Source organism: Lutra lutra, chromosome 5 (genome assembly GCF_902655055.1).
Source record: "Lutra lutra chromosome 5, mLutLut1.2, whole genome shotgun sequence".
Taxonomy (NCBI): Eukaryota; Metazoa; Chordata; class Mammalia; order Carnivora; family Mustelidae; genus Lutra; species Lutra lutra.
Window position 1 is genome coordinate 25,173,891 of NC_062282.1, and position 25,427 is coordinate 25,199,317.

At 40.4% G+C, this 25,427-nt stretch overlaps 1 protein-coding gene across 2 annotated transcripts in view; it reads left to right on the plus strand.

Moving 5' to 3' along the window:
- The window catches only part of CDH6 (cadherin 6), a 124,928-nt gene that overhangs the window by 45,176 nt on the left and 54,325 nt on the right, over positions 1-25,427 (plus strand). For both annotated transcript variants that reach the window (XM_047730274.1, XM_047730275.1), the window contains exon 2: positions 24,244-24,600. In XM_047730274.1, coding sequence (XP_047586230.1) covers positions 24,373-24,600 — 228 coding nt within the window. In that variant the 5' untranslated portion in view covers positions 24,244-24,372. The remainder of the gene's footprint in view (positions 1-24,243; positions 24,601-25,427) is intronic.

Here is a 25,427-nt window from a genome sequence, read left to right on the forward strand (position 1 = left end):
CATAGAATCTTATAGCTTGAAAGATTCCCTAGAGGATATCCTTTCCAGCCCTCATATTTTACAGTTGAAGAAACTGAGGCCTAGAAAAGTAAAGAAGCATGCCAACGGCCACAGGACTTATTAGAAACACAGAAGAAATAGACACTAGATTTTCTGACTCCAACTTTAGAGTTATTTTATTTTTTCAATAATGAGAACTGATTCAGTTATTGCTCCCATACTCAGGTGATTACCAAAGCTGTATTTCTCACCCCCATACTGTTTTGGAGGAGGACTATTTCTCCATTTATACTCAGAATTTTTAAATAAAATTTAGCTCCTCAGAAACCATTGATATAAAGATGTGAAATGGTATAGAAGAGCACCCCCTGAGATATACGAAAACAAATATTGATAAATGAATGGTTAATAAACCCAACTTTAAAAGCAAGGTGAAGGGCACCTGGGTGGTGCACTCGGTTAAGTGTCTGACTCCTGGTTGCAGCTGAGGTCGTGATCTCAGGGTCCTGAGATCGAGTCCCGTGTTGGACTGACCCTGTGCTCAATCCAGTGTCTGCTAGAGACTCTCCCTCCCTCTGCCCCTCTCCTCCTCTCTCTCTCTCTCAAATAAATAAATAAATCTTTAAAAAAACTAAAAACTAAAACTAATAAAATAAAAATTAGGTGAATTTAGGGTCTGCTCTGATTATAACAAAATCCGTGACTTGCAGGTGCTGTTTCTCTTATCCACATGGGCAGTTTAAAGATGGTGCATGTGATGAAAAGTGAAAAATCTGACAAGGCAAATGCATACTATTCATTTTAAAACTCCTTACACAAAAGATATATATGGGTAGAGTCACAGAGGAATCCATAGCTCTTTGGCGTTGGGATGAAACACACATTCCTGTTTCACTGGAAATTCACTTTATCAAGGGACGGACTGCCCTCTCTCTAGTACAGGGGGGAAAAGGCACATGATTTTAACACAGACAATTCTTCAAACAGTCTTTTAGATAAATGAATAGAATTTCACTTTCTCTTTTTATTCACATCAATTCGTTACTTGCGAATTTTTCTGCAAAGGGGGAAATGAATTGCAGCAGCAGGTCTCAAAGTATGGGCTGATGAACACTCAGTCCTCTGGGGTGAAAAAGGGGGCCGCGGATGTAGCCATCTGTGAAATGGCGCTCTTGGGATCTCTGTCCTATGCTGTACCACACACTTTAGCATCATCAAGGCTAAGAGAAGTTCTGTGATTAAAAAGCAAGGAAAAAACTCGTCCCCCTTGTTTTAATCCAGATTTACCCAAGTGATTTGATGAGAATTTTTTTCCTCTGTAGCATCTACAAATTATAGATCCCATGGAACTACATTCCCATGGAACACACTTCTAGGAAATGCCAGCTTTGTGTATTTTTCTTCAATCTGGGAGAAAAGGGAGAAGCAAACATAGCGTGCCAGACCAGAAACATTAGTTCATGGAGGGCAGTGAGGGAATATTTTCACCAACATCAGCGCCTGAAGCATCTTGACCTTCACTTAGAGACAAAGTGTGGTTGGACACAGCGGGATCATTCAGGGCATTCTGAGAGCAGAAAATATGATGCTGAGTAAATGACACCTTCACCTTATATCCCATGAAACTCCATCAAGAATTCTGCCCTCCCTCTTTCCCTTATGAAAACCTCAATCTTCTCAGCCCTACTGCCAAGAAAAAAAAACACAGCAATTTTTGTTTACTAATATGAGCTAGTTTCTCCCACAATTAGAAAGCATAATGCTACTGGGTGTTATACGCAACTAAAGAATCATGGAACTCTACGTCAAAAACTAATGATGTACTAGATGTTGGCTAACTGAACATAATAAAAATAAAATAAAATAAAAATTTAAGAAAGAAAGCATAATGCGAGGTAGGATTTGTTCTGATTATTCTCCATGCTCGTCTGGCAACACAGTGAAAAGAGTGTGTGAGTATAGTGTCACTCTAACTTGTGTTTAATAGAGTTGAACAGTATGAAATGGCTTTCTTTTTCTTCAATTGCTACATTCTTTCATGCTCTCTTGAGCATTTCTTCCTCACCCTATTTATCTTGGGCAACTTCTGTAACTTTCTGGTTGCCTTGTTATCTTGTAGTCAATGCTAGTCCTGTTCAATAAGTTCCAATGTCATGGGACGCCTGGGTGGCTCAGTCTGGTTGGGCCACTGCCTTCAGCTCAGGTCATGGTCCCAGGGTCCTGGGATCAAGTCCTGCATGGGGCTCCTTGCTCAGTGCTTCTCCATCTGCCTGCTCTGCCTGCCGCTCCCCCCACTTGTGATCTCTCTCTCTCTCTAACAAATAAATAAATAAAATCTTAAAAAAAAAAAAAAAGAAGAAGAAGAAGAAGAAGGAGAAGAAGTTCCAATGTCAGATCTGACAAACTTTGGCCTCGGTCAGGCTGCAGTGCCAGGAACATGGGTTGGACCCAGATTATCTCCCTCCATTCCCACCAGTCTTCTGGTTCTCGACCCTCATCGCTAAGTGCAGAGAAGAGAGAGATCGACAAAGCATGGGTCTCTTGTCTTACTGGCCATGGTGTCTTTGACTATCAACACTGTCTGTGGGGCAGACATTCAAATAGACCCAAGTGGTGGGAGTGTTTCAGGCATCCAACAAGGGTCCCCCAGTTGCAGTTTCCTAGGGTAAGAGATCTACTCCGGCTCAACCTCTTCCAACCTTTGTGTTTAGATCTTCTTGTGGTCTCTTGCTGTTTGGATCCCCTCATCCAGAAAGCATTCCTCTTGGATAGAATACAGGCATAAAAGCCTATGGTCAGGCTTTCTTCTGAAGTGTGCCATTAACTTATAGGATAATCGTGCTTTTAAGGGGTTTGTAATTATTGGGGGTAATGCCAGTTGTTGTAAGAGATAAATCTGAAATTTTCAGTGGTTTAACCCAGAAGACATTTACACCTTTTTAAAATAAAGCCCAAAGAGAATGTACTTGGATTGATGATGATGTCTTCTGACATCCCGGCTCCTTTTGTCTTACAGCTCTGCCCTCCTCTGCAGCTCTGGAATTCTCAGCACTAACATTTCCTCACAATCCACTGAAAGATCCCAGTCACATGCTCACCTCTAGCTGTAAGGCAGGCTGGACACAGTAATCTAGCCACGTGCCCCGGAGGAAAAAGGAATGCTTTGGTGATGCCACAGTCTCTGCTATAGGCTTGTTTTCCTCTTCTTTTACCACTTTCCATTTAAAAGAATCCCTGGGATCCTCTTAGCCTCTGTTATAGACCACCAACCTCTTTCCCCCTAGAAATCAGACAGCATTCCACCACACAGGGACATCTTTTTTCCTGTTGGCCCAGTGGCATTTGGAGACCAAAAAACCACGTAGCAGTCTCAATATTCAATTAAATGGACCTACTGTTATGTCCCTGATTGGAGGCATTATTTTTTCATTCTGAGATCTTTGAACGAGCAAAGCTCAAATCTGTGAGACTGGGAAACAAGATATTTGTAAGTGAGATTTAGACATAATAGTGAGAGCTGCCATTCTATTCCAGGAATTCTTTTTATGGAGAAACCACCACATGTTATTCACTAGATCAGAGCATCCTGCAGGACAGTAACCCAATCTCACAATGATGTCTCCCATTGTGTTATAGATCCATCACATCTATAACAAGGTTGTCAGTTGGCTGATCCACCTTCTAGAAGGCCAGCTACTTCAGGAGAACGAGGTAGATGGTAACATCAGAGAATCCCATGGGCATTCACCCAGTAGTTGGCTTTTTTTTTTTTTTTCTTTCCTGTAAAAGAAGTTTCTTGTTCAGAGCAATATTGGGTGGCTTACTATGATGGCAGCAAATATGGCAATGTAAGTCCATGGATGGTAGTGGCAGGGTCATGGTGTACAGGGGAAGCAAATCTATACCCAGGATAACTGTCTATTCCAGGAGGGAAGAGATCTGATAGAATTGAACTGCAACCAAGTTGCTTCCTGGTCCTTCTTACAGAATAGGAAGAATTTTTTTTGGATTTTGTTGACAGTATATACCATATTTCAACATTATGCTCCAATCCATTCTCTGCTGAAGCTGTAAAGCTTTGGAGAAGTCCCAGGCAAGTAAATCTCTCTACTCTTTTTTTTTTTTTTTTTAAGATTTTATTCATTTATTTGACAGAGAGAGAGAGATCACAAGCAGGCATAGAGGCAGGCAGAGAAAGGGGGGTGGGGAGCAGGCTCCCCGCTGAGCAGAGAGCCCGATGCGGGGCTCAATCCCAGGACCCTGAGATCGTGACCTGAGCCGAAGGCAGAGGCTTAACCCACTGAGCCACCCAGGCACCCCTAAATCTCTTTACTCTTATCAGTTTGCAGGATGATTCAATTTTACCACCCCCACTGAGAAAATAACCAGTGTGTGGTTACCAGACCTGTGGACTCACTGGGCCTACTGAAGGTGGGCTCGACCCCAAATTCCACTTTCCCATTGACTTCCATTAAACCTCCATTGTGACCAGTGCAGCTCAGTGTTGTCTGAGCCACAGGATTAACTTCAGTTCAGAGCCAGTGTCCACATGCCCACCACAACTCAGTTACTGAGTATACTGTTGGAAGAGATAAACTCAAGAACTGAATCTCTACATTAGCTTCCTGAATTCTATATTAACTTCCTGATTCCTGAAATGGGAGCATTGTAATAGGAGGAGTCAAGTGGAAGTCAATGGAAACCCCTCTCTCTAACAAAGTAAACCAAAAGAAATACCATACCAGTGGAGTTTCAGAGATAGGCAACCATCAAAAGTGTGAAGAATTTGGGATCTCTCTTTGTACAAAGTAACTCTAGTAAATGGCTACAAGACTCTTGGCGGAAGGCTAGGATCTACAGAAAGTCTGATCTCAAAGATTTCAAATCTCTTCTTATCTATAGTTACTAGGTCTAGGAATTGCCTCAAGTCTTAGAATTCTGTTAGTGGCTTGGCCTCTGTATGGGGCAACTCTCTTACCGAATCTGTGGAGTTTTTCAGCTCTACAGATCAAGGAAGAATTAGTAAACTATCTATTTCAGTCCTGAGATCTCCGTGATCCATTAGCCACCACCAAAGCTTTCTGCAGGTCACCTGTCTTTGATCACCACTCTGGCCGAGGTGTCTGTTAGATGCCATGCCCACCTTGTCTCTTGAAATCATATACTACATATTGGCTCCACCATCCTGGCAGCATATAATCACTGTGGCAACTAAGAAGTCCATTTCTTTTTTTTTTTTTTTAAAGATTTTATTTATTTATTTATTTGACAGAGAGAGAGATCAGAAGCAGGGAGAGAGGCAGTCAGAGAGAGAGGGGGAAGCAGGCTCCCCACCAAGCAGAGAGCCTGATGTGGGGCTCGATCCCAGGACCCTGGAATCATGGCCCGAGCTGAGGGCAGACGCTTAACCCACTGAGCCACCCAGGTCCCCAAGAAGTCCATTTCAAGAGTAGCATCACCATCGTCATCACCAGCCTACAGAGAACAACTCCTTGGCATTTAGCGAGAACGCTGGTATATTTTCTGAATATATTAAGGAAAGGAATATTCTCTGGGACACCTAAGAGGTGGCTGGGAAGCTGTCTAGTTAAGGTAGATGAACAGTAACAAAATTTAAATCCACTTTGACTTCCTATCTCCCTAAATCCTTCTACTGTGTTATATCAATGCCTCTCTGGCCTCTCAACTTCCTTCAACTGGGGACACTGCAGCCAGTTTTGAGTCAGAACCAAGAATATCGGGTAAATGCATCTAGACCCAGTCTACACTTGTGTCCCTCCTTACCTGCTTGCTATAACACCCTCAGGACCCATTCAAGCACATATTCCTTAAAAGCGTGTAATTCTTTTCTGTGAGAGACTTCTTCTGTTGAACCTGATTTTGTAATTGGCCCCATGGAGGCCGCTGAGGTCCAGCACTGGACACAGGTCTAGAGGCAATGATGCTTGGTAAGGTGGGGACCCGGGAGAATTGTCATCCCTTGCAGGGCAACTATCCCAACTAGGGGTCTTCGAGCAAGACTGTTTCCGTTTCAACAGAACGAGCAAGCGCTGCTTTTTCCAGCCAGGGAGACACAGGGAGCAACTGAGATTTGGGGATATTTAGGTCATCTGAATCTTCAGTGTCTCCGAAGATTTTAGCGAAAAATAGCTCTTTCAGTTTCTTTGTAGCCCCCTCCTCCTGAGGATTCAGACCTGAGTCCCTAAGGGGACAAATCCAAATGGCAGCATCATGCCGTGCTCAGAATCGTCCTTCTCATGTGATGGCTGAGGCTTCATTACAGGTTCAAGCTCGTCTGCTTGACACTTCCCTTCCTGAAGACAATTTCTCTCCTGGGAGGCATCATGGTGTCTCATGCCCGCAGACTCCGGGCAGGCTGACCCCAAGAGTCTGCCAGGCACATCTAGACCAGTCGGAATCCCAGAGGTAACCACAGCTCTTGCTCAAACCTGGACCTCTGCTACAAAACTTTAAAACAAACTCAGTATCGTATCCACTCTCTGGTCAACATAATCTAATCAAAGGCATCTCGTGAAAATGTGCAAAGGAAATGTTTGCTCCAGACTGCATTTACAGGGTTGGCACCAAGCCTATAAACACCACTTTTAAAGGAGAAGTTCATGACGTGAATTTGATACAGTTTTAAAGTTCATTTCTTTTTATGACAGTTTCAGACTGATTTTGTGCAGACTTGTTTTTATGGTCAAATCAAACTCTAAGTGCTGGATTACCTGCCAGAGAAGATAAACGTGTTGCAGTGAATTAATTTTGATGACATATTTGTATATTTTTAAATTTTAGTTATCATGGAGAGTTTGCTTATTTTTCCTAACTGAATTAAGCCAGATTTGTGTCTAGTAAGGAAGAAGACCTTTCCTAAGCCAGTTCAAACTCAGTTACCAAGAAACACCAGCAACAAGGATGTGGGTTCAACTCCCATCAAGAGCTGAACACATAAATGGCTCGAAGGCCCGCCTCCCCCAGTGGAAAAGATAAAAGGGGATCAGAGTGAGGATTTGGAGAGATTACCTACCAGCAGGCTCTGCTGTTGCCAAGTCCCTACCCACCTTTGTAAGAGAGGCTGCCACCTTCCAATCCTAAACCTAATCAGGAGAGACTTGAGTATTAAAAGAGACAACCACGGGACCACCAAGATTGTTGTGAGAGGACCCCTGTAGCCGAGAGACACAAAGGGAGTTCGTTCCTGACTCCCTGGAGGAGAGAAAGCAGGCCATCAACGGAGGCCTGAGACAGGGGCTGCCTCACTATTTAGGTGACAGAGCTGGGGCATTCCAAGGAGTTTGTCAGGATATGGATGTGAATGCTTCCTGGGGATACATGTGGGCCAAAGGGGAAAGAACTGGTGGGTTGGAGGTTGGGGGGGGGCGTCATTGGGCTTCATACAGTAGAGCTGCCCGGAGGAGCGAGGTGACCTCAGCAGGAAGAGTGTAAAAGTGTTCAGAGGCTGTGAATGGTCATCTTAGTCCATCCTGAATAGATCATACATGCCTGTAGCAAGGGGGCTATAGAAAAGGGGCCAGAAGTAAGGGAGCTCACAGGAGCCCATCAAGGTTCCCCAAGAGAGGAAAGTCCATTTTAATCATATACCTGTGCTACCCAGAAACATCAGTTTGAACAATCTGACAGGCCCAGAAAGCATATAGTACTGTCCATTTTTCCTCCCTACTAACAACTTCAGCATTGACAGGAGGCTGGCCCTGAAGTTAATGAATTAGGCGCTCAGGGCTGGGAGGCCGGGAGCAGAAGAGCCATGTCCCTTCCTCTACCACATACTTCCAGCAGGAAACAAGCCCGAGCTGAGAAGGGAAGATTTACACAAAGACAAGTTTGGTTTGATCATCACATGCATATGACAGTCTCATCACTGAATTGAGTCCATCTATGAAGTAAGAAAGGCCAAATACGTCACCGGTCCCAAGAACAAGTCAGTATCACTTTCACTGCATAAAATGTAAACAAACAGCAGGAGTTAAGCTCAGCCCTCACAGAGGTTGCCCTTATTCTTCCTCTCTTTCCCCATCTCTCTCTTCTTCCCTCTATCTACCTTATGGGTCTTTATCTAGAATGAAATGTTAACAAGTACCATCGTTATCTCTATAATTCTTCAACCCGTGTGGCCCAGTGCACAGGGTTAAAAAGGTTGATGGTGAACAGAGGACACTTTTGGGTTTTATTCTTACGTTGGATAGTTGTTTAAAACATCAAGGTACATGTACCCCTTCAAATCCATATTCTTGTATCCTTTGGGTAAATACCCAGTAGTGCAATTGCTGGATAAAAGGAAAGTTCTATTTTTAACATTTTAAGGAACTCCCATACTGTCTTGACCACTACTGTCTTGCACCACCAGTGCAAGAGGGTTACCCTTTTTCCAAACCCTTACCAGTATCTATTGTTTGCTGTGTTGTTGATATTAGCCAATCTGACAGGTGTGAGGTGATATCTCAATGAAGTTTTGATTTGCATTTCCCTGATGATGAGGGATGTTGGAGCATCTTTCCATGTATGTGTTGACCACCTGTATGTCGTCTTTGGAGAAATGTCCATTCATGTCTTCTGCCTAATTTTTAACTGGATTATTAGTTTTGGGGGTACTCAGTTTTATAAATTCTTTACATATCTTGGATATTAACCCTTTATCAGATATGTCATTTGCAAGTATCTTCTCCCATTCCATAGGTTGCTTTTTAGTTTTGTTGACAACAGGCAGTTCATGGAAAGAACCCAAATGTCCATCAGCTGATGAATGGATTAAAAAAATGTGGCATCTATATATAATGGATTATTACTCGGCCATAAAAAAAGGAATGAAATCTTGCCATTTGCAACGACATGGATGGAGCTAAAGATTCTTTTTTTTTTTTTTTAAAGATTTTATTTATTTATTTGACAGAGAGAGATCACAAGTGGACGGAGAGGCAGGCAGAGAGAGAGAGAGAGGGAAGCAGGCTTCTTGCTGAGCAGAGAGCCCGATGCGGGCCTCGATCCCAGGACCCTGGGATCATGACCTGAGCCGAAGGCAGCGGCGTAACCCGCTGAGCCACCCAGGCGCCCGGAGCTAAAGATTCTTCTGTCAGGTGAAATCAGCCAGTCAGAGAAAGACAAATACTACATGATTTCACTCACATGTGGAATTCAAGAAACAAAACTGGGGGGGGTGGGGGAACAGAGAGACAAACCAGGAAACTGACTCCTAACTAAAGATACCAAACTGAGGGTTACCGAAGGGGAAATGGGCGGGGTGATAGGTTAAATGAGTGATGGATATTAAGGAGGGTACTGGCTGTGATGAGCACTGGGTATTGTATGTAAGGGATGAATCACTAAATTCTACACCTGAAACTAATTTTAGATTATACATTAACTAACTGGAATTTAAATAAAAACTTGAAAAAGAAAAAAAAATTTGGATAGCTGTTTAACCTGTCAGGGTGACAGAAGGTTGAGAACTACACAGTGATTTTATTATTTATATCGTGGAATTATTTACTTATTTATGAAACAATAATTTATTATCATCTTGGAAATTTTTTTTAACTTATGAGAAATGTTATTTAGCCTCAGTGAAGACCCGGTTGTCTCCCCAGCCACTCAAAGCATGTTTCTATCTTCCTTCCCACTTAATCTGCAAAATTACCCACAAGACTCTTGGGGTGAGATTCAGCATATGCCATAATTTCTACAGCAACCCTTCTAACTCTAAGACTGTCTTAATGTCTTCTTTAAGGACATCAAAATAGGGATGGGTAGGGGCCAACATAGATTGGCATATGTTTTGCCATTAAATATCTTTGACTTTTTTTTTTTTCATGAAGGAATGAAATGTTGTTCTCTCCATTCCCTTCCCCCACCCCCACTGCACACTGTTTCTCAGTCAAATCAACCAAATTTTTAAATTAAAATGGCAAGGAGATACCTTAAGAGAGAACCTTCCCTGCCTGTATTTCACTTTAGAATGAGATGGTGTGGTCAGAGAGAGGGAGCTCTGCCTACCATCCATACAAGGGCACTAGGGAGCAGAGTTTACGGATGTCCAAGTTGTCTGGTTTCTGTCTTGTGTGCCCCAGGCCAGCCATTCTCATGCCCCACCAGGTCCCAGAGGTCGGGCAAAGCCACCGTGTGAAGGTAACATGTGAGAGTCAGGTTTATGAGATTTGAGGGGCAAAAATGATTTCGGTAATAAAACACTTTAGATCTATTATTCAGCAGAATGCAAAATGTGCTTAGATATTTAAAATCAAACTGAAGACCTGAATACATTTCACACATTGGGTGCTACCAGCATCCCTCTGAGGGATCTTGATGCAGTACTTTTCTGCAGAAAAGTTCGAGGGGCAAGTTGCTCCCATAGCTGAAAAGTTATGATGCAACCAAAAAGCATCTCCAAAGCTATCAGTCCCTTAGACCTTCGCCAGCCTATAACCTCATAACAGCTACCATGCATCCACTCCCTCCATACACCCAGTCATTTCGTCCCACATCAGTACCCTAGGGCCTGAACATGATCATCCTCAGTTTAAAAGTGAAAAGGTTAAAACTTTAAAAGGGTAACTAAGGTCCAATGTCATATGAGTAAAAAAAAAAGTTCACCCTATACCTGGCTGATTGCAAAGCCCATTCTCTTAGTCAGAATGCTCTGGATGCTTCTCTCTGGCGGCATATTGGTTTGCTGTTCCCACACCAACTGGAGAGGACTGCCTCAGACGGCCAGGGATGCTGTGGCAGGTGGCTTGGTGTCTCACAGGGCAATTGCAATAACAGTCTTTCATCAAACACATAAAGTGCCAAAGTCATTTCTCTTTAGTTACAAGCAGTGGGAAATGTCGTGCGTGCAGACAGCAATCTGTTGAGCTATGAAAAGTGGCGGTTCATTCTATTTTTTAGAAAGTTTTCATAAAAACAAATACTCTTCAGTTGGTGGGAGCATTTCAAGACATGGAAAATTTCCAAGCGCTTGTTTATGGGATTTATGACCTGAGCTTCATGATGTCTCCTATCTTGTTCTTAGAGGAGTTTTTCAAATTTATAGAGTGTGGCTTACTCTAATTGTATTAGAAAAATCAAAGCTCTTCTAAAACTGACCTGCAGTCAAACAGACACAAGCAGGGAAGGCAACTACAACCACAGAAAGAGTCGTGAGAGATCATTTATTTTGCTAAAATCTTATTTTAGAGATTTTTCCATATGGTTCGATGTAGCTGAGTTCTTTTAAAATCTAAAAGGCTGTCTTACATAAACAAAGGTGCCTAGCCAACATAAGGAAATTGTTTTAAAGGCTTGAATTAAATATGTATGCTATATATTTCTTCTTTTAAGCAATTACACTATTCACTCTGGCCTGGGAGGCTTTCTTCTTAATGATATTAAAACGAGGAAAAAGATTCATTGGCATGAATATGATATTTAACTGTTCAAATTAAAAGCAGACCTCAAAGCAGTCTTTCAAAGCAAGTATTTGAAATAACTTTTCTGTGAACTAAGCTGGTAATGACTTGGGGGGGGGAAAACCACTTCTCTGTCCTTTTTCCACTCCTATCCAACTACTCTGGGCCAAGGTATTCCCTGCTAATCATACATATTTTATTTTCATCCAACTTACCAGGCACCTTAATTTAAAAAAGAATCCAATAGTAGAGTATTTACTCAACACGATGAAAGTTCCCTTGCTTGTGCAATTTCTACTTCATGACAGCCTTCAATTTATACAGTTCTTTTCATCTCCTTACTTTGAGGATTTGTTTTAGACTATAATTATTCTTGAGACTCCAGGTTAACACAACTATTAAATCTTGGATGGGGGATGATAAATTGGAGGCTAACAAGTTGTACTGATCTTTTTCTGAGACTTCTTCTTGTTTGAACTCAACCACCATAAAGCAACACGAAGAAACATCTACATTCTGGAAAGCAACACACACACACACACACACAATTATACTGCCCCCCCCCACCAAGTCTAGATATTATAAAAGATTATGGATTGTCTCTTGAAAATAATTAATTTCTACTGGCTCTTGGCAAGTGATTTTGGGGAAAATTTCTAAATAAGACAAATTGCACATTTGGTAGCTTTAACCATTATGAAAAGATCTTCATCTTCCCCTCCAATCCCCCAAAGGGAAACCATTGAAATGATGTTCCTTTAAAATAAAGATAACATGGGAGGCCAAGGGCTTTTCTTTTCTATAAATAAAAATCCTTAAATAATATTATTTTCATCTTCATTTTCAAAAATGACACTTCAGAACTTTATCAAAACTTCCAGAGCAAGCAAAATAGAGATTGTACCCAATTCCCTCTTTTCCCATAGAGCTGAAGCTGCATTTTTATAGATATTTCAGTCCATATCCATCAGAAATTCTGGGACAAAAATCCCGTATTGGGGACCTTTAATGCTGTTCCTTTGCATCTTAATTAATGGTTGCCCATGACCTTGTGCACCAAATATTGCACTTCTGGCATTATTTGTAGTTGGCTGAGATTCAATTAATTGAAATTTTTTGCTGTTGCTAAAGAAAATGGGAAACAGAGTATTTATAACCATGGATACCTGATTTTTATTTACAGCTATCTGAAATAACTTACACATCCGTGACAGAGCTGCAACATCTTCTAAGCTCAGGGTATCATAAGCACTTGACTCTCAAAGATGCCTTTAAAGTGTTTAAATATATATTTACATATATATATTATGTACATATTTTTTTTCTTCCTAAGGAAAAAAAAATGCCCATTTTACAAGAAATTTCTAGCATGTTTTGGAAAAAATAATAATCAGTCACATTAAAGTCCATTCATCAGTTGCTAATCAAATAATTCCTAATCCTTCAAATGGAACTATAGCTGAGTTTGACGGTAGTTTATAGGACTAAATTATATTTTGGCTTCGTTTTAATATCCAGGGAAACTCATTTCATAATTGGTAGGTGTGCAAACATGCTGGCACTTCACGTTCTTATTTTATTAGGAAAAAATTCATTAGAAAATTCTATTTCCCCTGCCAGCTGAAATTGCAGAGCAAGTTGGTGGTAGGCTTAAGTATTTACCACACTTTTCTCTAGACATAAAGTTTTCTTTAAAATGAAAATGATATATAGAAGAAAAAAAGGTTTTTTGTTTTGCTCTTTATGTAGGCTGCCTTTTATGATCTTTTGACTTCATGCTTTTTACTGACATTAAATGGCCCAAAGACTGCAGATTATGATACATGCTATTCTTATACTCCCTAAGATCAGCTCTCTGTAAGCGATGAAGGACCTTACAAAAGGGATACTAGCTCATATTCAATGCCTGTTTACATGGCAACATGGTCAGTGTTTTACATACTGTCTCACATTTAATTTAATTTTTATAACAAACCCATCGAGGCTTATTAATTCGACTGTCTTGATGGGCCTGAAACTTCAAGTGAAAGACCGAGGGGAGAACTGGTCCTCCCACACCAGCACAGGTGGTGGCTTCTTACAGGACTAGAGGAATCTGGTGATCAGTTTCAGCAATATGAGAGTAAATGATAATAGTGTGGATTATGCTATTTAAGAGAAAAACTTCCCTAGTTATGGTAGTGATCATTAATGGGATATGTGCATTTTCTTTCTCCAAAAGATTTCAAAGTTATTTTGGGTACCTCTCCTTCTGATTTTTCATAAATCTACTGGGATAGGGCATATCCCAGGAAGATTGATTTCATTTTGTTTTTCTAGCAAATTATCAAATGCTTCCCAATATCAATCTTTATGAACACAAGCAGTCATGGTTTACATTTTTAGACAGGAAAAATTGGGATTCTAAAAAAAATAAAGTCAAAAAGTTGGTGGTATATTAAAATTGGAACTAAAAACTCAGTATCATGAAATTTTGTCTTTGTCTACACATTATGCTTTTTCTATTAAAAAGTATTTTTCTGTAGCTTCAAACAATTAAAAGGCCATATTAGTACCATCTGAACATTCTGATCATCTACCACAAAATAAATAAACAGTTGCACGAAATTGAAAAGTGCTTGATTTGATGACTGCAGAACATCAAGTAACAATGCACAATTATTCTGAACAACAACTTCCAGTGGGAATTAGCTTTCCACTGGCCTTCATTGTGTTCCGGTGCCCCATTGTTTATAATTACACATGCACACTGTAACAGCACAGTCGTTAAATTAGAAATTGAACTTATTTGACAACTGCAGTAAAACTTGACAAAAGATGAATGTGATTTTTTTGTTGTTGTTTCCCTTCTTCTTTCACTTATTTAAACATGTATTAATTAACTTGTTCTGGCAAGTGTTTAGTAAACATTGAACAAGGGCATTTCTTTAGTGGTATAATTAAAATTCCCTTTTAAAATGTTGCATGATATTTTATGCGCAATTTGACTCAAGTAAACAGAGGTTCTAATTAAAGTTTTTAAATGAAGGCAATCAAAATTGATAAAACATCTAGCAACCCATTCAAGCACATTGTCTTCCTGTCTGTGCAAGTTTAATTTGATGGTCAGTTAAAATTAGCCTGGATTAGTTAAGATGCTACTACCTGCACAGACCTCCTTCGACTTCAGTCAGTCTCAGGGAATAAATCTTTAAACATTGCAGTGCCCCTTTAAGTTGTTATACAGTATTTATTCAATTAAATGTCTTCTAAGTTATTACACCAGGATATTATGAGAAGCATCTAATTTAAGTTATGAATCCTCTGCAAATAAAGTGTTACATAAAACACATTGAAGGAATGAAGCTACCCAGACATCAAGTCAGGGTTCGATTATTTTCTCCCATTATAACTTGATGTAAAGGGTTACACCTCTGTAAACAGTGCTACCCTTTGGGGTGAGAATAGCATGTCGTTTTCAGTGCTAACAGGCAAATGTCCAAAGCACATTAAAAAAAAGCACATCTAGATCATTAGCCCTTTTTGCTTGCTCACGCACTTTCTTTCTTTCTCTCCTGCTCTCCCCTCCCTACCGTGTGTGTGTGTGTGTGTGTGTGTGTGTGTGTGTGTGTGTGTATCTGTGTGTCTATGTATGTGTATCTGTAGTGGGAAAGGTAAAGGGAGATGGAAAAAGAATTCATTTTGCCTAGAAGGCACTGATTGACCTGAAGTGAAAGATATTTTAAGGGAAGCTTCAAACTCCCCATCCGTAAATTATTCATACATTTTCCTTTTAGTGATGCTGTAAACAACTCCAAAAAGCAAAGCTATAAATATAAGAATTGTTGGTAATTAATAAGTGACTTACTGCCTCTGAAGATCACGGATGTCTCTAATGATCTTTTTTAATTAGCAAGGATTAAAACAGATTCCTTGGGATCATTTCTTCAGACCTCTGGGTTCTGTACCTCAGCTGAACAGAGATGGGAGCAGACAGTCATCCCCTCTGACTCTGCACCTTAGAACTGAGCCGCTCTGTGGCTTCTATTTAAAAAAAAAAAAATGAATAGAAATTTTAAAAAGCAAAATAAAATGTAACCCTGACTCCAGGGGACCTCTGACTAATGCAGGGGTTTACTTAGCAAGTCTGTGGGGGCTCTCCCACTAAGCTACCTTTCCAATCTGCCTTTTATTATTATAGTCATAAATGGGATAGTTGAGTCTCCATGTAACACTGCTTTGTTTTATTTCTTCATTTCTGGGGAATGTGAAAGAGAAACCGGGTGTTCTTTACTGTTGCCTCCATTGAAACCCCGAAATTCAGTATTCCCCATTTGAGGATGAGGAAATTGAAGCACATCATGTCAAGTTACTTGTCGACCCCCCAAGACCAACAAGTACTGACGCTGGGCTCCAAACGGGTGAACGGGCTGGAGTGTGCACCTGCAGCCCCGATGCCGGCCCGTCCCAGGCACTGGCACACTGGCCCCAGTTACGTACACACGAGCTCAGAGAGACGGAGAAGCTTGCCGGAGATAAAATGGGAAGAGAAACACAATGGGACCCCAAACCCAGCCCTTCTCAAGGCCCCCATAACAACGTTTCACAGTCACGGTGCTCAGATTTATTCTACAAACCTGTGCTTTCTCAAACACTCAGGAGAATGTGGGCCTTTTCTTCGTGATGCTGGGTCAGCATTAGGAATATTCGCTGCTGGATTCACCACACCGTAATACCCTCAAGGGCTGCAGAGAATTCCTTTGTTCGTCCTGACTGTCCTGAGTCCTCCCGTCATTAATTCGGGCACCCAGTCATTCTTATGCTCAGTCGTCTGCACTCCCCGTGCGTGCGCTTCCGCCACACATGCTTGTCTGCGGTCCCTGTGCGCCACCGCTGCTCTGGGCACAGGAACACAGAGCCTCCCTCTCCCCCAGGCCAGCCCCTGACTCCATCCTCTCCTTCTTCAGCTCCTCTGCTGGCTGTTGTAGCCACCCTCTCTGCCCCTTTCCGCCGCCCCCTCCTGCTAACACGGGTACCCCAGCCTCCAGCACTCCTCACACTATCCCTTTAATTTGCTGGGGATTTAGAAACCTGGTGATAAATTTGTTCAACTTTTGTCTGAAATGAGAGTAAATAAAACCTAGATGCTATATCCACGAGCAAAATACAAATGTGATAGTGAAGGTTATAACTAAGAAGTTGCCGCTAGATTAGCAGGGCTGGGTCCAGCTTCTGACAGTCACTGGCTGGGCACCCTCGGGCACAGGACCCAGGCCCTCTACACCTGCGTTGCTCATCTCTATGCCAGCGGATAAGGGCGACAGTCTCCATCTCGGAGGACTGTTGTTTAAGACTTCCAAGTTTGTAGAGCATTTATCCCACCACCTGGCACAGAGCAAACCTTTGTTTGCTGTTCTTACTTAGCTCATACACTCTGTCACAACTATTTTTACCTCTAGAAACCTGTGTTGCTCTTACAATTTTAAGGAAGTCGTCAAGACTCCATTCTAAGGTCACAAGTGTACTGAGCACTGATCAGTGCTGTGACTCCTCAGGGTAGGGTCAGAGCAAGGACTGCGGAGTCTGTACCGAGGCTATGATCTAGTTTTATTACACACTCGGGGTGTGCCCTGGAAGGAGTTTCTCCACCTCTCTGAGCTTCGGTTTCTCCTCTGCCGAAATTATGAGAAGATTAGCCACCTCGCAGAATGGGCATGAGAATTAGATGACGACATGTTTGTGGTGTCCTTAGCCCAGCGCTCGCCCATAGTAAGGTCAGGGATGGAACACGGCAAATTCACTAGTGTTATTATTTATGAGTTAGACTTCATGTCATCGACAAAAAAATTTAGACATTATAGCAGGAAAAATAAATGCACCTCCACTCCTCATAACATTTTGCACCAGTATGAGTCTTTAAAAATCATCTGCGATCTACCAAGTTTCACAGTGGTTTATTGATAAACCCAACCACGTGACTCCTTTTACAATTTAATAAATTTAAAGCTGTTTTGAACTCCTCACATGCACTAAGGAACCCTTGCCTCCTGCTGGCCTCCAGTTCCTAGCCGATACTCTGAGCTATTGAAAGAACATCAAACTCACTGAAACGGCTCACACTGACGGGCAAGCGGGTTTTGACATCTTGCCGTCTTACTGAAGCTTCATTTCCTAAATGGCTATGCATCCCAAAGAATTAATGGAGCAGCCAAAGAGCCAGCCTAACTTACAAGAGGGTGTAATATGAAACCAAGTCTTTCGTACATTTCTGCAGCGTATAGACATATAGTTTGCTACAGAAACTGTTTAAAATTCATGCTATGAATATCTAATTAAAGGTGTAAAGTGCATTCTCTTCTCCTTCCTTTCCCTGAGTAAATCTTTTGGGGAAAGACAGCATCCCCAAGCCCAGACACCCTCAGGAACCAGGCAATATGCCTAAAGGAGGGAAGCAAGCAATTGAATAGCATCGTTAAGGATTGGTGGGGAAGAGCCTACAGTGCTCTGGGAGGAGCTCCCTCTACTCCAGAAATTTAAAGAAAAAGTCACCAGAACATCTGATGTTTCAAGTTAGTCCAGAAATGAGTAAGCCCAGATTTTTAAAGAAGGGCAGCTGGTTTCAGTTTAATTGTAAAAGGCAAGACAAGAAATGCATAAGACGCAAACTCTGTCCCTAGGATGCCCAATGTGTGTCCTCTACTAAGACTTTTTTTTTTAAACAGTGTAGGTCGTTGTGGCCATCTTAATGTTAAGACCTCACATGAATTCATTCATCTTATGCTCACAGCTGTTCTATGGAGTAGGTACCGTTAATATAATATTGTTCCATTTTATAGACAAACAAATTGAGACATGCACTGATCCCCAGCCAGTACTGAGTAGGGTTGAACTTCTAATCCAGATGCGTGGCGCACCATACTCTGATACTTTCTTACACAATAAAACAGCTTGGAATTTTTTCCCCACATGGAAAAAAGACCTTTGTCTTTATCCTCTGATTCAAGTTTCATTTTTTTAAAATTTTTTTGTTCCAAATGGGTATCTCAAGTCAACAAATTTTCCTTGAGCCTCAACTACACATAAAATACCATTTTATGTGTTGTAACACATTTGACTTTATCTTCATTAATGCAACGTGGGGAATATGATTTTAGAACGAGGGTAATACTGTTAAAATAGCTTCATCTGGAAATATATCAGTTTGCAAACAGATTGGCATATTATCCACAAATATAAACATTTACAAAAAAAATCAGGCATCATTTGATAGCTGTTGCCATAATGATTCATTGGCACAAGAGAAATGCTACGTGATGAGAGATGCCAAAGCTGTTTGACACATTTCAATGGAGTTCATTACACACACGAAACAGAACCAATTTTACTCAACAGTGACTTTGACATTTACAGAAAAATGAAATGGAAGTTTAGAAATGAAGACTTCATGTGAACTCTCTACCAAAAATCGTAAATTGGTTCTGTCTTTATGCCACCACCATTTCCAGAAGATCAGCCACGTTCTATGGACTTTTTATTCATAGCAGGTGGCAACTTATTCAAAATAAAGTTTCTCAGGACATCGGATAATTGATCTTGAACAAATTTAATTGGTTGTAAAACTCTTCTCTCGGAATAAAGAACATCTATATTTTTAAATATTTACTTATAGAAAGGCATGTGTACCTTTGGCTTCGTTGTTTAGTTCATCCTGACTTCACAGTTCTGCTTCTTGAATTTGTTAGGTTTTAGTGGAGTAAATACCAACTTCATCAACATCACACCCAAAGACTATGGGACTAGAGCAATTTCAGGCTTAGAGTTGGAATACAATAGAGTCAAGAGAAATGTTATATAGTTGTAAATAACCAGTTGTTTTCTACTCCATTAATGATATCATGTGAGAAAATGTATCAAAACTTAACAAGGGATTTATAACACATATTCTAAAGCATTGCTAATGGGGTATGCCAATGGGTTAGGATGACTTATGTGTAGACGGTATTTTCAGAAATGTTTTTTGTGAGCAGCATCAGGCAAAATACCTTGCTGCGGCATTTACATGCAACACCATTTATTTGAGAAAACAATTTCCTACCAGATTTTAAAACATTCTCTTACTATGATAAATGGTTAAAGTATATTAATAATGTTGCTTTATTGAATGCTTACTGTGCTTTGAATGCCCAAGTTAAGGCTCTGCATACCAAAAAATGAATACACTTGGTTTAATTTGTAAGCCTAGATGGCATTATAGTATCATTGCTCTGATTAGAATTAATCAAGAATACCAAAACAAATGTATGCTAAGTCTGAATTCTAAAACTTTAAAGTAATTATATTGCTTTTAAGTCTGCCTAATATTTACTTATTTGTTTGCCTGTAAATAGTATAATAAAATCAGTATCTCAAAACCAGATAACACAGTTGAGTCATTCAGACTGTTATCAAACATAAGTCACCAGAGAAGCAATTCAATCAATAGAGAAGTTTCCTAATTAGCATATTAATTATTTGCAAATAAGAGGTGATTCCAAAGTACTCCAGGGAACTCGAAGACATTGTAGTTTGTTTTCTCATTCTGTATATCCTTAAGAAAGATTTTTACACTGTTAATTTCCAGTAATCTAAGGGAAAAGGTTTTGCTAATCAAAGGAAAACTTTAGCCCAGCTTCTGCATTATTACATATTCTAAACTGGTAGATCATGAATTAACGAGGCCTAGGTTCCTCCTAAATATGCATTAAATAAGAGCTGGACTTGACTATGTACTCTTGTGAAGGTGAAGTATATATGTGTATTGGCTGCCAGGGAAATAAAGTTGCAAAGTATGCAATTATCAACGCTTTATGGGTCTTGCCCCACTATCCATAAACATCTTAATTACCTTCTACACATCACTAAAAAGGGGCTTCTGTAAAGATTCAAACTATTTTTCTGGACCAGCCACTTTTGCATATCAAATTTCAGAGCATACAAATGATTGCCTATAAGAAACAGAAATTCCCTCCAAAAAGCTAGATGCCCGGAAAAAAGAAAAAAAAAAAAAAAGTAGAGACGTGATCTATTAAGTAATCTTTTAAGTCCGTTGCTAAACTGTCATTAGGCTGCAGTTAGGCAGCTCAAGGTTTACGTTTACAGTTTTTGCTATTTCTAACTGATTTGCTTTTAGTGCCATGAGGGGTGGGGACGAAAGGTACTGTATCTACTTTGTTTAGCCTTCTTTCCCCTCCCACTCTCTAATTTTCTGATTCTTTCCTGATTGAATATCATTGAATACCTGCTGTTTTAAAATTCAGTATCTATGCATGCCTACTTCCTTGTCCTTCTGGTTTACTTCTTGACATCTACAAAATGAGCCAGCAGCTGATTACTACTTGCCATGTGGTTCCCCTATATTTTGACTGCTCACAAGTCAGCAGCTTTCCCATATTGGTCAAAGTGGTGCTACAATGGGCCCTTTCCCTCCTTGGCCTGTGGCCATCCCACAACCTAAGAATCCTATTTTTTGTATGTAAGGTTATGCTCAGAATTTTTTTTTTTCATTGCATATTGTTTAGGTTAAGTAAAATCTAAAATACATGTACATCACTCATTTAAACTTCAAACTCTTCCCCCATATAAGAGAATAATAATAGCATGTTAATAAAGACATGTTGGTCCAATTCATTTTTATAAGGTCAAAATTGCTACAGTAAAGCTAGTTCTGATTTTTTTTCACACGAATAAAGTAAAGATGATTTTTAAAACCTTAACCTAACAAAAGGGAAAGGGAGAAAAACAGATTCTATGAATGAGTCCATCCTCCTGTGAACTTTCCTTTTTGCTCACATTCTTCATGCCGTCAGTGGGCATAAAGCTCCCACCTTCTCTGTTTTTACACTATTACTGTGAAATCCTGAATTGAAGTCTACGCAGAGGAAAACGATTAGCAAATGGCATAATTCTGATTTTTAAAGTGCTTCTATTTTTTAATTTTAAGAGAATTTGACTCACTCAGAAATGCTTCTAGGAAAATAAAGTATTCAAGCATCAGAGGGACAACGATGCCATCTTTTGCAGACCTTTGCGGGATGCTGTAGGTGGAGTCTCCATGTGCAATACGTCGTAAGAACAGTAACAGCAGGAGTAACAACAGTTATAAAAATAATGGCGGCTGATACTTATTAATACCTGTCTAAGGGGCCGGCGCTATTATAAGTGCTTTGCATGTGATGGCTTAATCCTTACAGCACCCTATGAGGTAGTTACTGTCATGATCCCCATTTACAGAGGAAGAAACTAAGGCCGGGTGAGACTGAGCATTTTCCCAAATTCAAAGCAGCTAACGGACAGAACCTGGATTTAAACGCAGCCAGTCTGGATCCAACATTGATATAACCTTCACCACTATGCAGTCCTGCCCATTCCGAAGTCTTAAATGAGAACTGCTAAGTTATAGATTCAACAGTTCAGAGTTCGTCCGAGTTTTTAAACTATGAATTTCACACAGAAGTCTGTCCCTCTCAAAAGCTAACACTAAATATGAGTGGATCATAGTAATTTTAGTAATTTCGCATATTGAGTTTTTAACAAGGACACACCCTGCCAAGTTGATACAAAATGAGCTGGGTTATAGCAAATCTAGATGTTCTAGCATACTTGGAAACATTGCTTAAATTTGCATTCCTTTAGAAGCTCATTACCAACTAAGCAAAAAAAAAAAAAAAGAAAGAAAGAAAGAAAAGAAATGCTTGACATTTTGGTATCTGTGATATTAAAAAGTACTAATATTTAATATTCAAGTGGCAACAGCTTGTAGAGTTTCCACACAACGCCCACAGGGATCGATTTTTCTTTAAAATGGCCTTTAGGAGTCTGCCTTTTAAACAGCAGACACCTCCATTCTCTGAATCCCTCTTTCCTGCCAGCACCATGGGGCACACACTGAGTGAAGCAGCAGACATGTAATTCTTCACGGCAGGACTTGTCTGTGCAAATAATGGAGAATATGAGAAATTAGGAAAAATGTAATTTCCACTGAATCAACCTCGGTGTAATCTCTGCTACTAAAAATGAATAGAGGTCTTTAGAGGGTTTTTCTCCGTATGCTCCCTCAGTCCCCTTTATATACCATCCGCGAGAAAAGAGGACTTGTCACGGCCTAATTGATCATCAGTTATTCCACACCTGTACCAAGGCCACCTAATGACAAGTTACGGTTGCCTGGCATTTTGCCAGCATGACTAATTGTCACAGTACTAATTTACTCACCTGTGGAATTTTCAACTTCCCCATCCTGCTGTCAAGAAGATGCATAGTAATGGAATAAAGGTTTAAAAATGCTGAACGCTATGAAACATTTCCCTGATAGTCCAGTAGAAAGCTTCCATGAAAAAAAAAAAAAAGAAGAAGAAACTTTCATGAAACCATGTGTTTGGTGGCTATGATTACTCATTGCTGGGATTAAAAAAATAAATAAAAATAAAAATTCTGGTCATATATACATTTACCTGGTAGAATAATAGGAGACAAGTGAACACATTATTCTGACGTAGAGAAAAAAAAAAAAAAACTCTGATCAGATTACCTAAAACATGTTTCTTTTGTCTACATTTACTTAATAGACATACTAAAGTTAATTACAATTATGTTCTACATTACAAAGCACTTCATTATTTAAGGAAATATTTTTTTCCATACCGGATCGTACAAAGAAGAAGTAATTTGTTGGATTTTTTTCAAGAAATGTGGGAAAGTCTAGGATGGAGATATAGGTATGTGTTACCCTAATTACATGAAATAGTAAACCACATGGTAACATCTTCGTTAGACAATCTGGCCCAAGGATTTTTTTAATGTGAGGTTATGTTCTTGAAAATTAATGTATTTGTCCTGGAAAATTATTACACACAAGTATAATAGCTGACTTTTCTGGAGATCCCGTAGTCAACTGCATTTGCTGTGATACTGAGATGTATTTGATGCACCTGTGAAAATCACACAAAAATTGTGTGACCAATTTTTATACGTCTGCTTGCCTGCTTATGACACAAGTAAACTTTAGAGATGAAAGCCCAGGATTTCCTAAGGAAATTTAAATAAAATTGCCCATTTCATTCCCGTCTTCTGTTATATATAAATTCTGTAGGTTGCTCATTCCCCCATCCTATTGTGTTATTAGGTCAGATGGCGGGGCAGAAGCTTCCGGGTCAAGTTTGAGAAACTCTGTATTAAATGTAGGCTTGCATCACTGTTACAAAATTTCACTTCAGAAACTTCAGTATGCTAGCATGCATTGGGAAGAGAAGACAACGTGTGGTCTTTTCCAACCGAACTTGACCCAGACCTGTCTCCCCCAACACATCTGTGAAGCCAAGAGTCTGAACAGACTCTGCCTTGACGGGCTGATGCATCACAGGTACTCAGTACCTTCTAGCGAAACTTCAACATTATCCATTTTCAATCGAACTGAAAGTGTGGGTGATATTCTTTGCCTCCGACTTGTTCATGAGGATAAATATGCAAATGGAATCCGAAACACAGACTCGTTTCTTCTAACCAGATCTCAGCCCACATACTCGAGAGGAAAAAAGAGTAGTGAAATAATCCACTCTGGCATGTTGACCTACAGCAACGCAATGACTTAAAATAGGATTTTTAAGTGATAGAAAAGGAGAAGGGGAACAGCAGCTTCCGACTCGGCACATGCCTTCCACTTAGCATGTCTGAAAGAACATTTCCCTCATTTCAAAATTGATAGCCAACTTATTTTTGTTGTTTTGCTATTCAAATTTCTGTCCTCTTTTTCCAGAGCTTATTTGCTCTAACGCTGAATTTTAAGCATCTCTAAAAATGTTTGGTATGTTATTATTCTTTCCAGATACCTTCTGAGAGCCAAGCGAAGAACATTAAGGAAGAAAGGAAGAATGATGCTGGAAACGGTGCCCTGAGAAAAGACACTTCACGGCGCAGGGTACCCACCACCCAGCCACCGGACTGAGTCATCAGAATGAGAACTTACCGGTACTTCTTGCTACTCTTTTGGGTTGGTCAGCCCTACCCAACTTTCTCGGCCCCGTTATCTAAGAGGACTAGTGGTTTCCCGGCAAAGAAAAGGGCCCTGGAGCTCTCTGGAAACAGCAAAAATGAGCTGAGCCGTTCGAAAAGGAGTTGGATGTGGAATCAGTTCTTTCTACTGGAGGAGTATACGGGATCCGATTATCAGTACGTGGGCAAGGTAGGGTTCACTGGGCGCTCGACGTTCTGGTTTTAAAGCTGAAGAAGTTACTTCTAATAAATAGACAGGGAGGATGTGAACTATTCCCCCAGTACAGTAAGAATTGTTGCTTATCTGGTAAGACTTTTTTTGTTTCCACTTGAGTAGTTTCGGGACGAAGACTGTAGCAAGAAGTTGAGAAATGTTAGCAATGCAACAAAGAAAGAAACGCGTCGGTTGAGAAAGACACGCCCACAACCATCCACATAGGATTATCATAAATCCTTTAATTTTTACTTTAGCTTGAAAACTGTGGTCCGGCTATTCTATAAAGTAGGATGTGTTAAAAATAGGAATAGAGCGATGAAGCTGTAAGGGAAGGAAGGTTCCTTTTTTCTCGTTCTGAAAGCAAACATTCTGAGCGTCCGTCCTTTGGCCAGGTTCAGATTAACTACTTCTTAACACGGCTCCCCGACCGTGCCATCCTTTCCGTGACCAAATGGAGCCCTTTGTCCTGAAAACCCACCACCTGCCTCCGATTTGGTTGCTGTACTGTTGCTGCTGCTGTGGGGTTTGTCTCGTCTCAAATAATGAGCAAGAGCCAGGCATTTCAAAAGCTTGTGATTTAATTGCAGCAAGGTTCACAAGAGAGAAAAGTGGCTATGCAGGGGTGCTATTTCCAAATATCATCTGACCATTTTATTGAGTCTAGAAAGTAGAATGAGGAGGCATCACTTGTGATAGCCCTCAGAGATTACTGGAGCCGAGTCAGGGAAACAGCTCAGTTATACTGTCTTCATGCGTTTCACTGAAATTTTATCATCAGTTACATTCTTGCTGCAGACGAT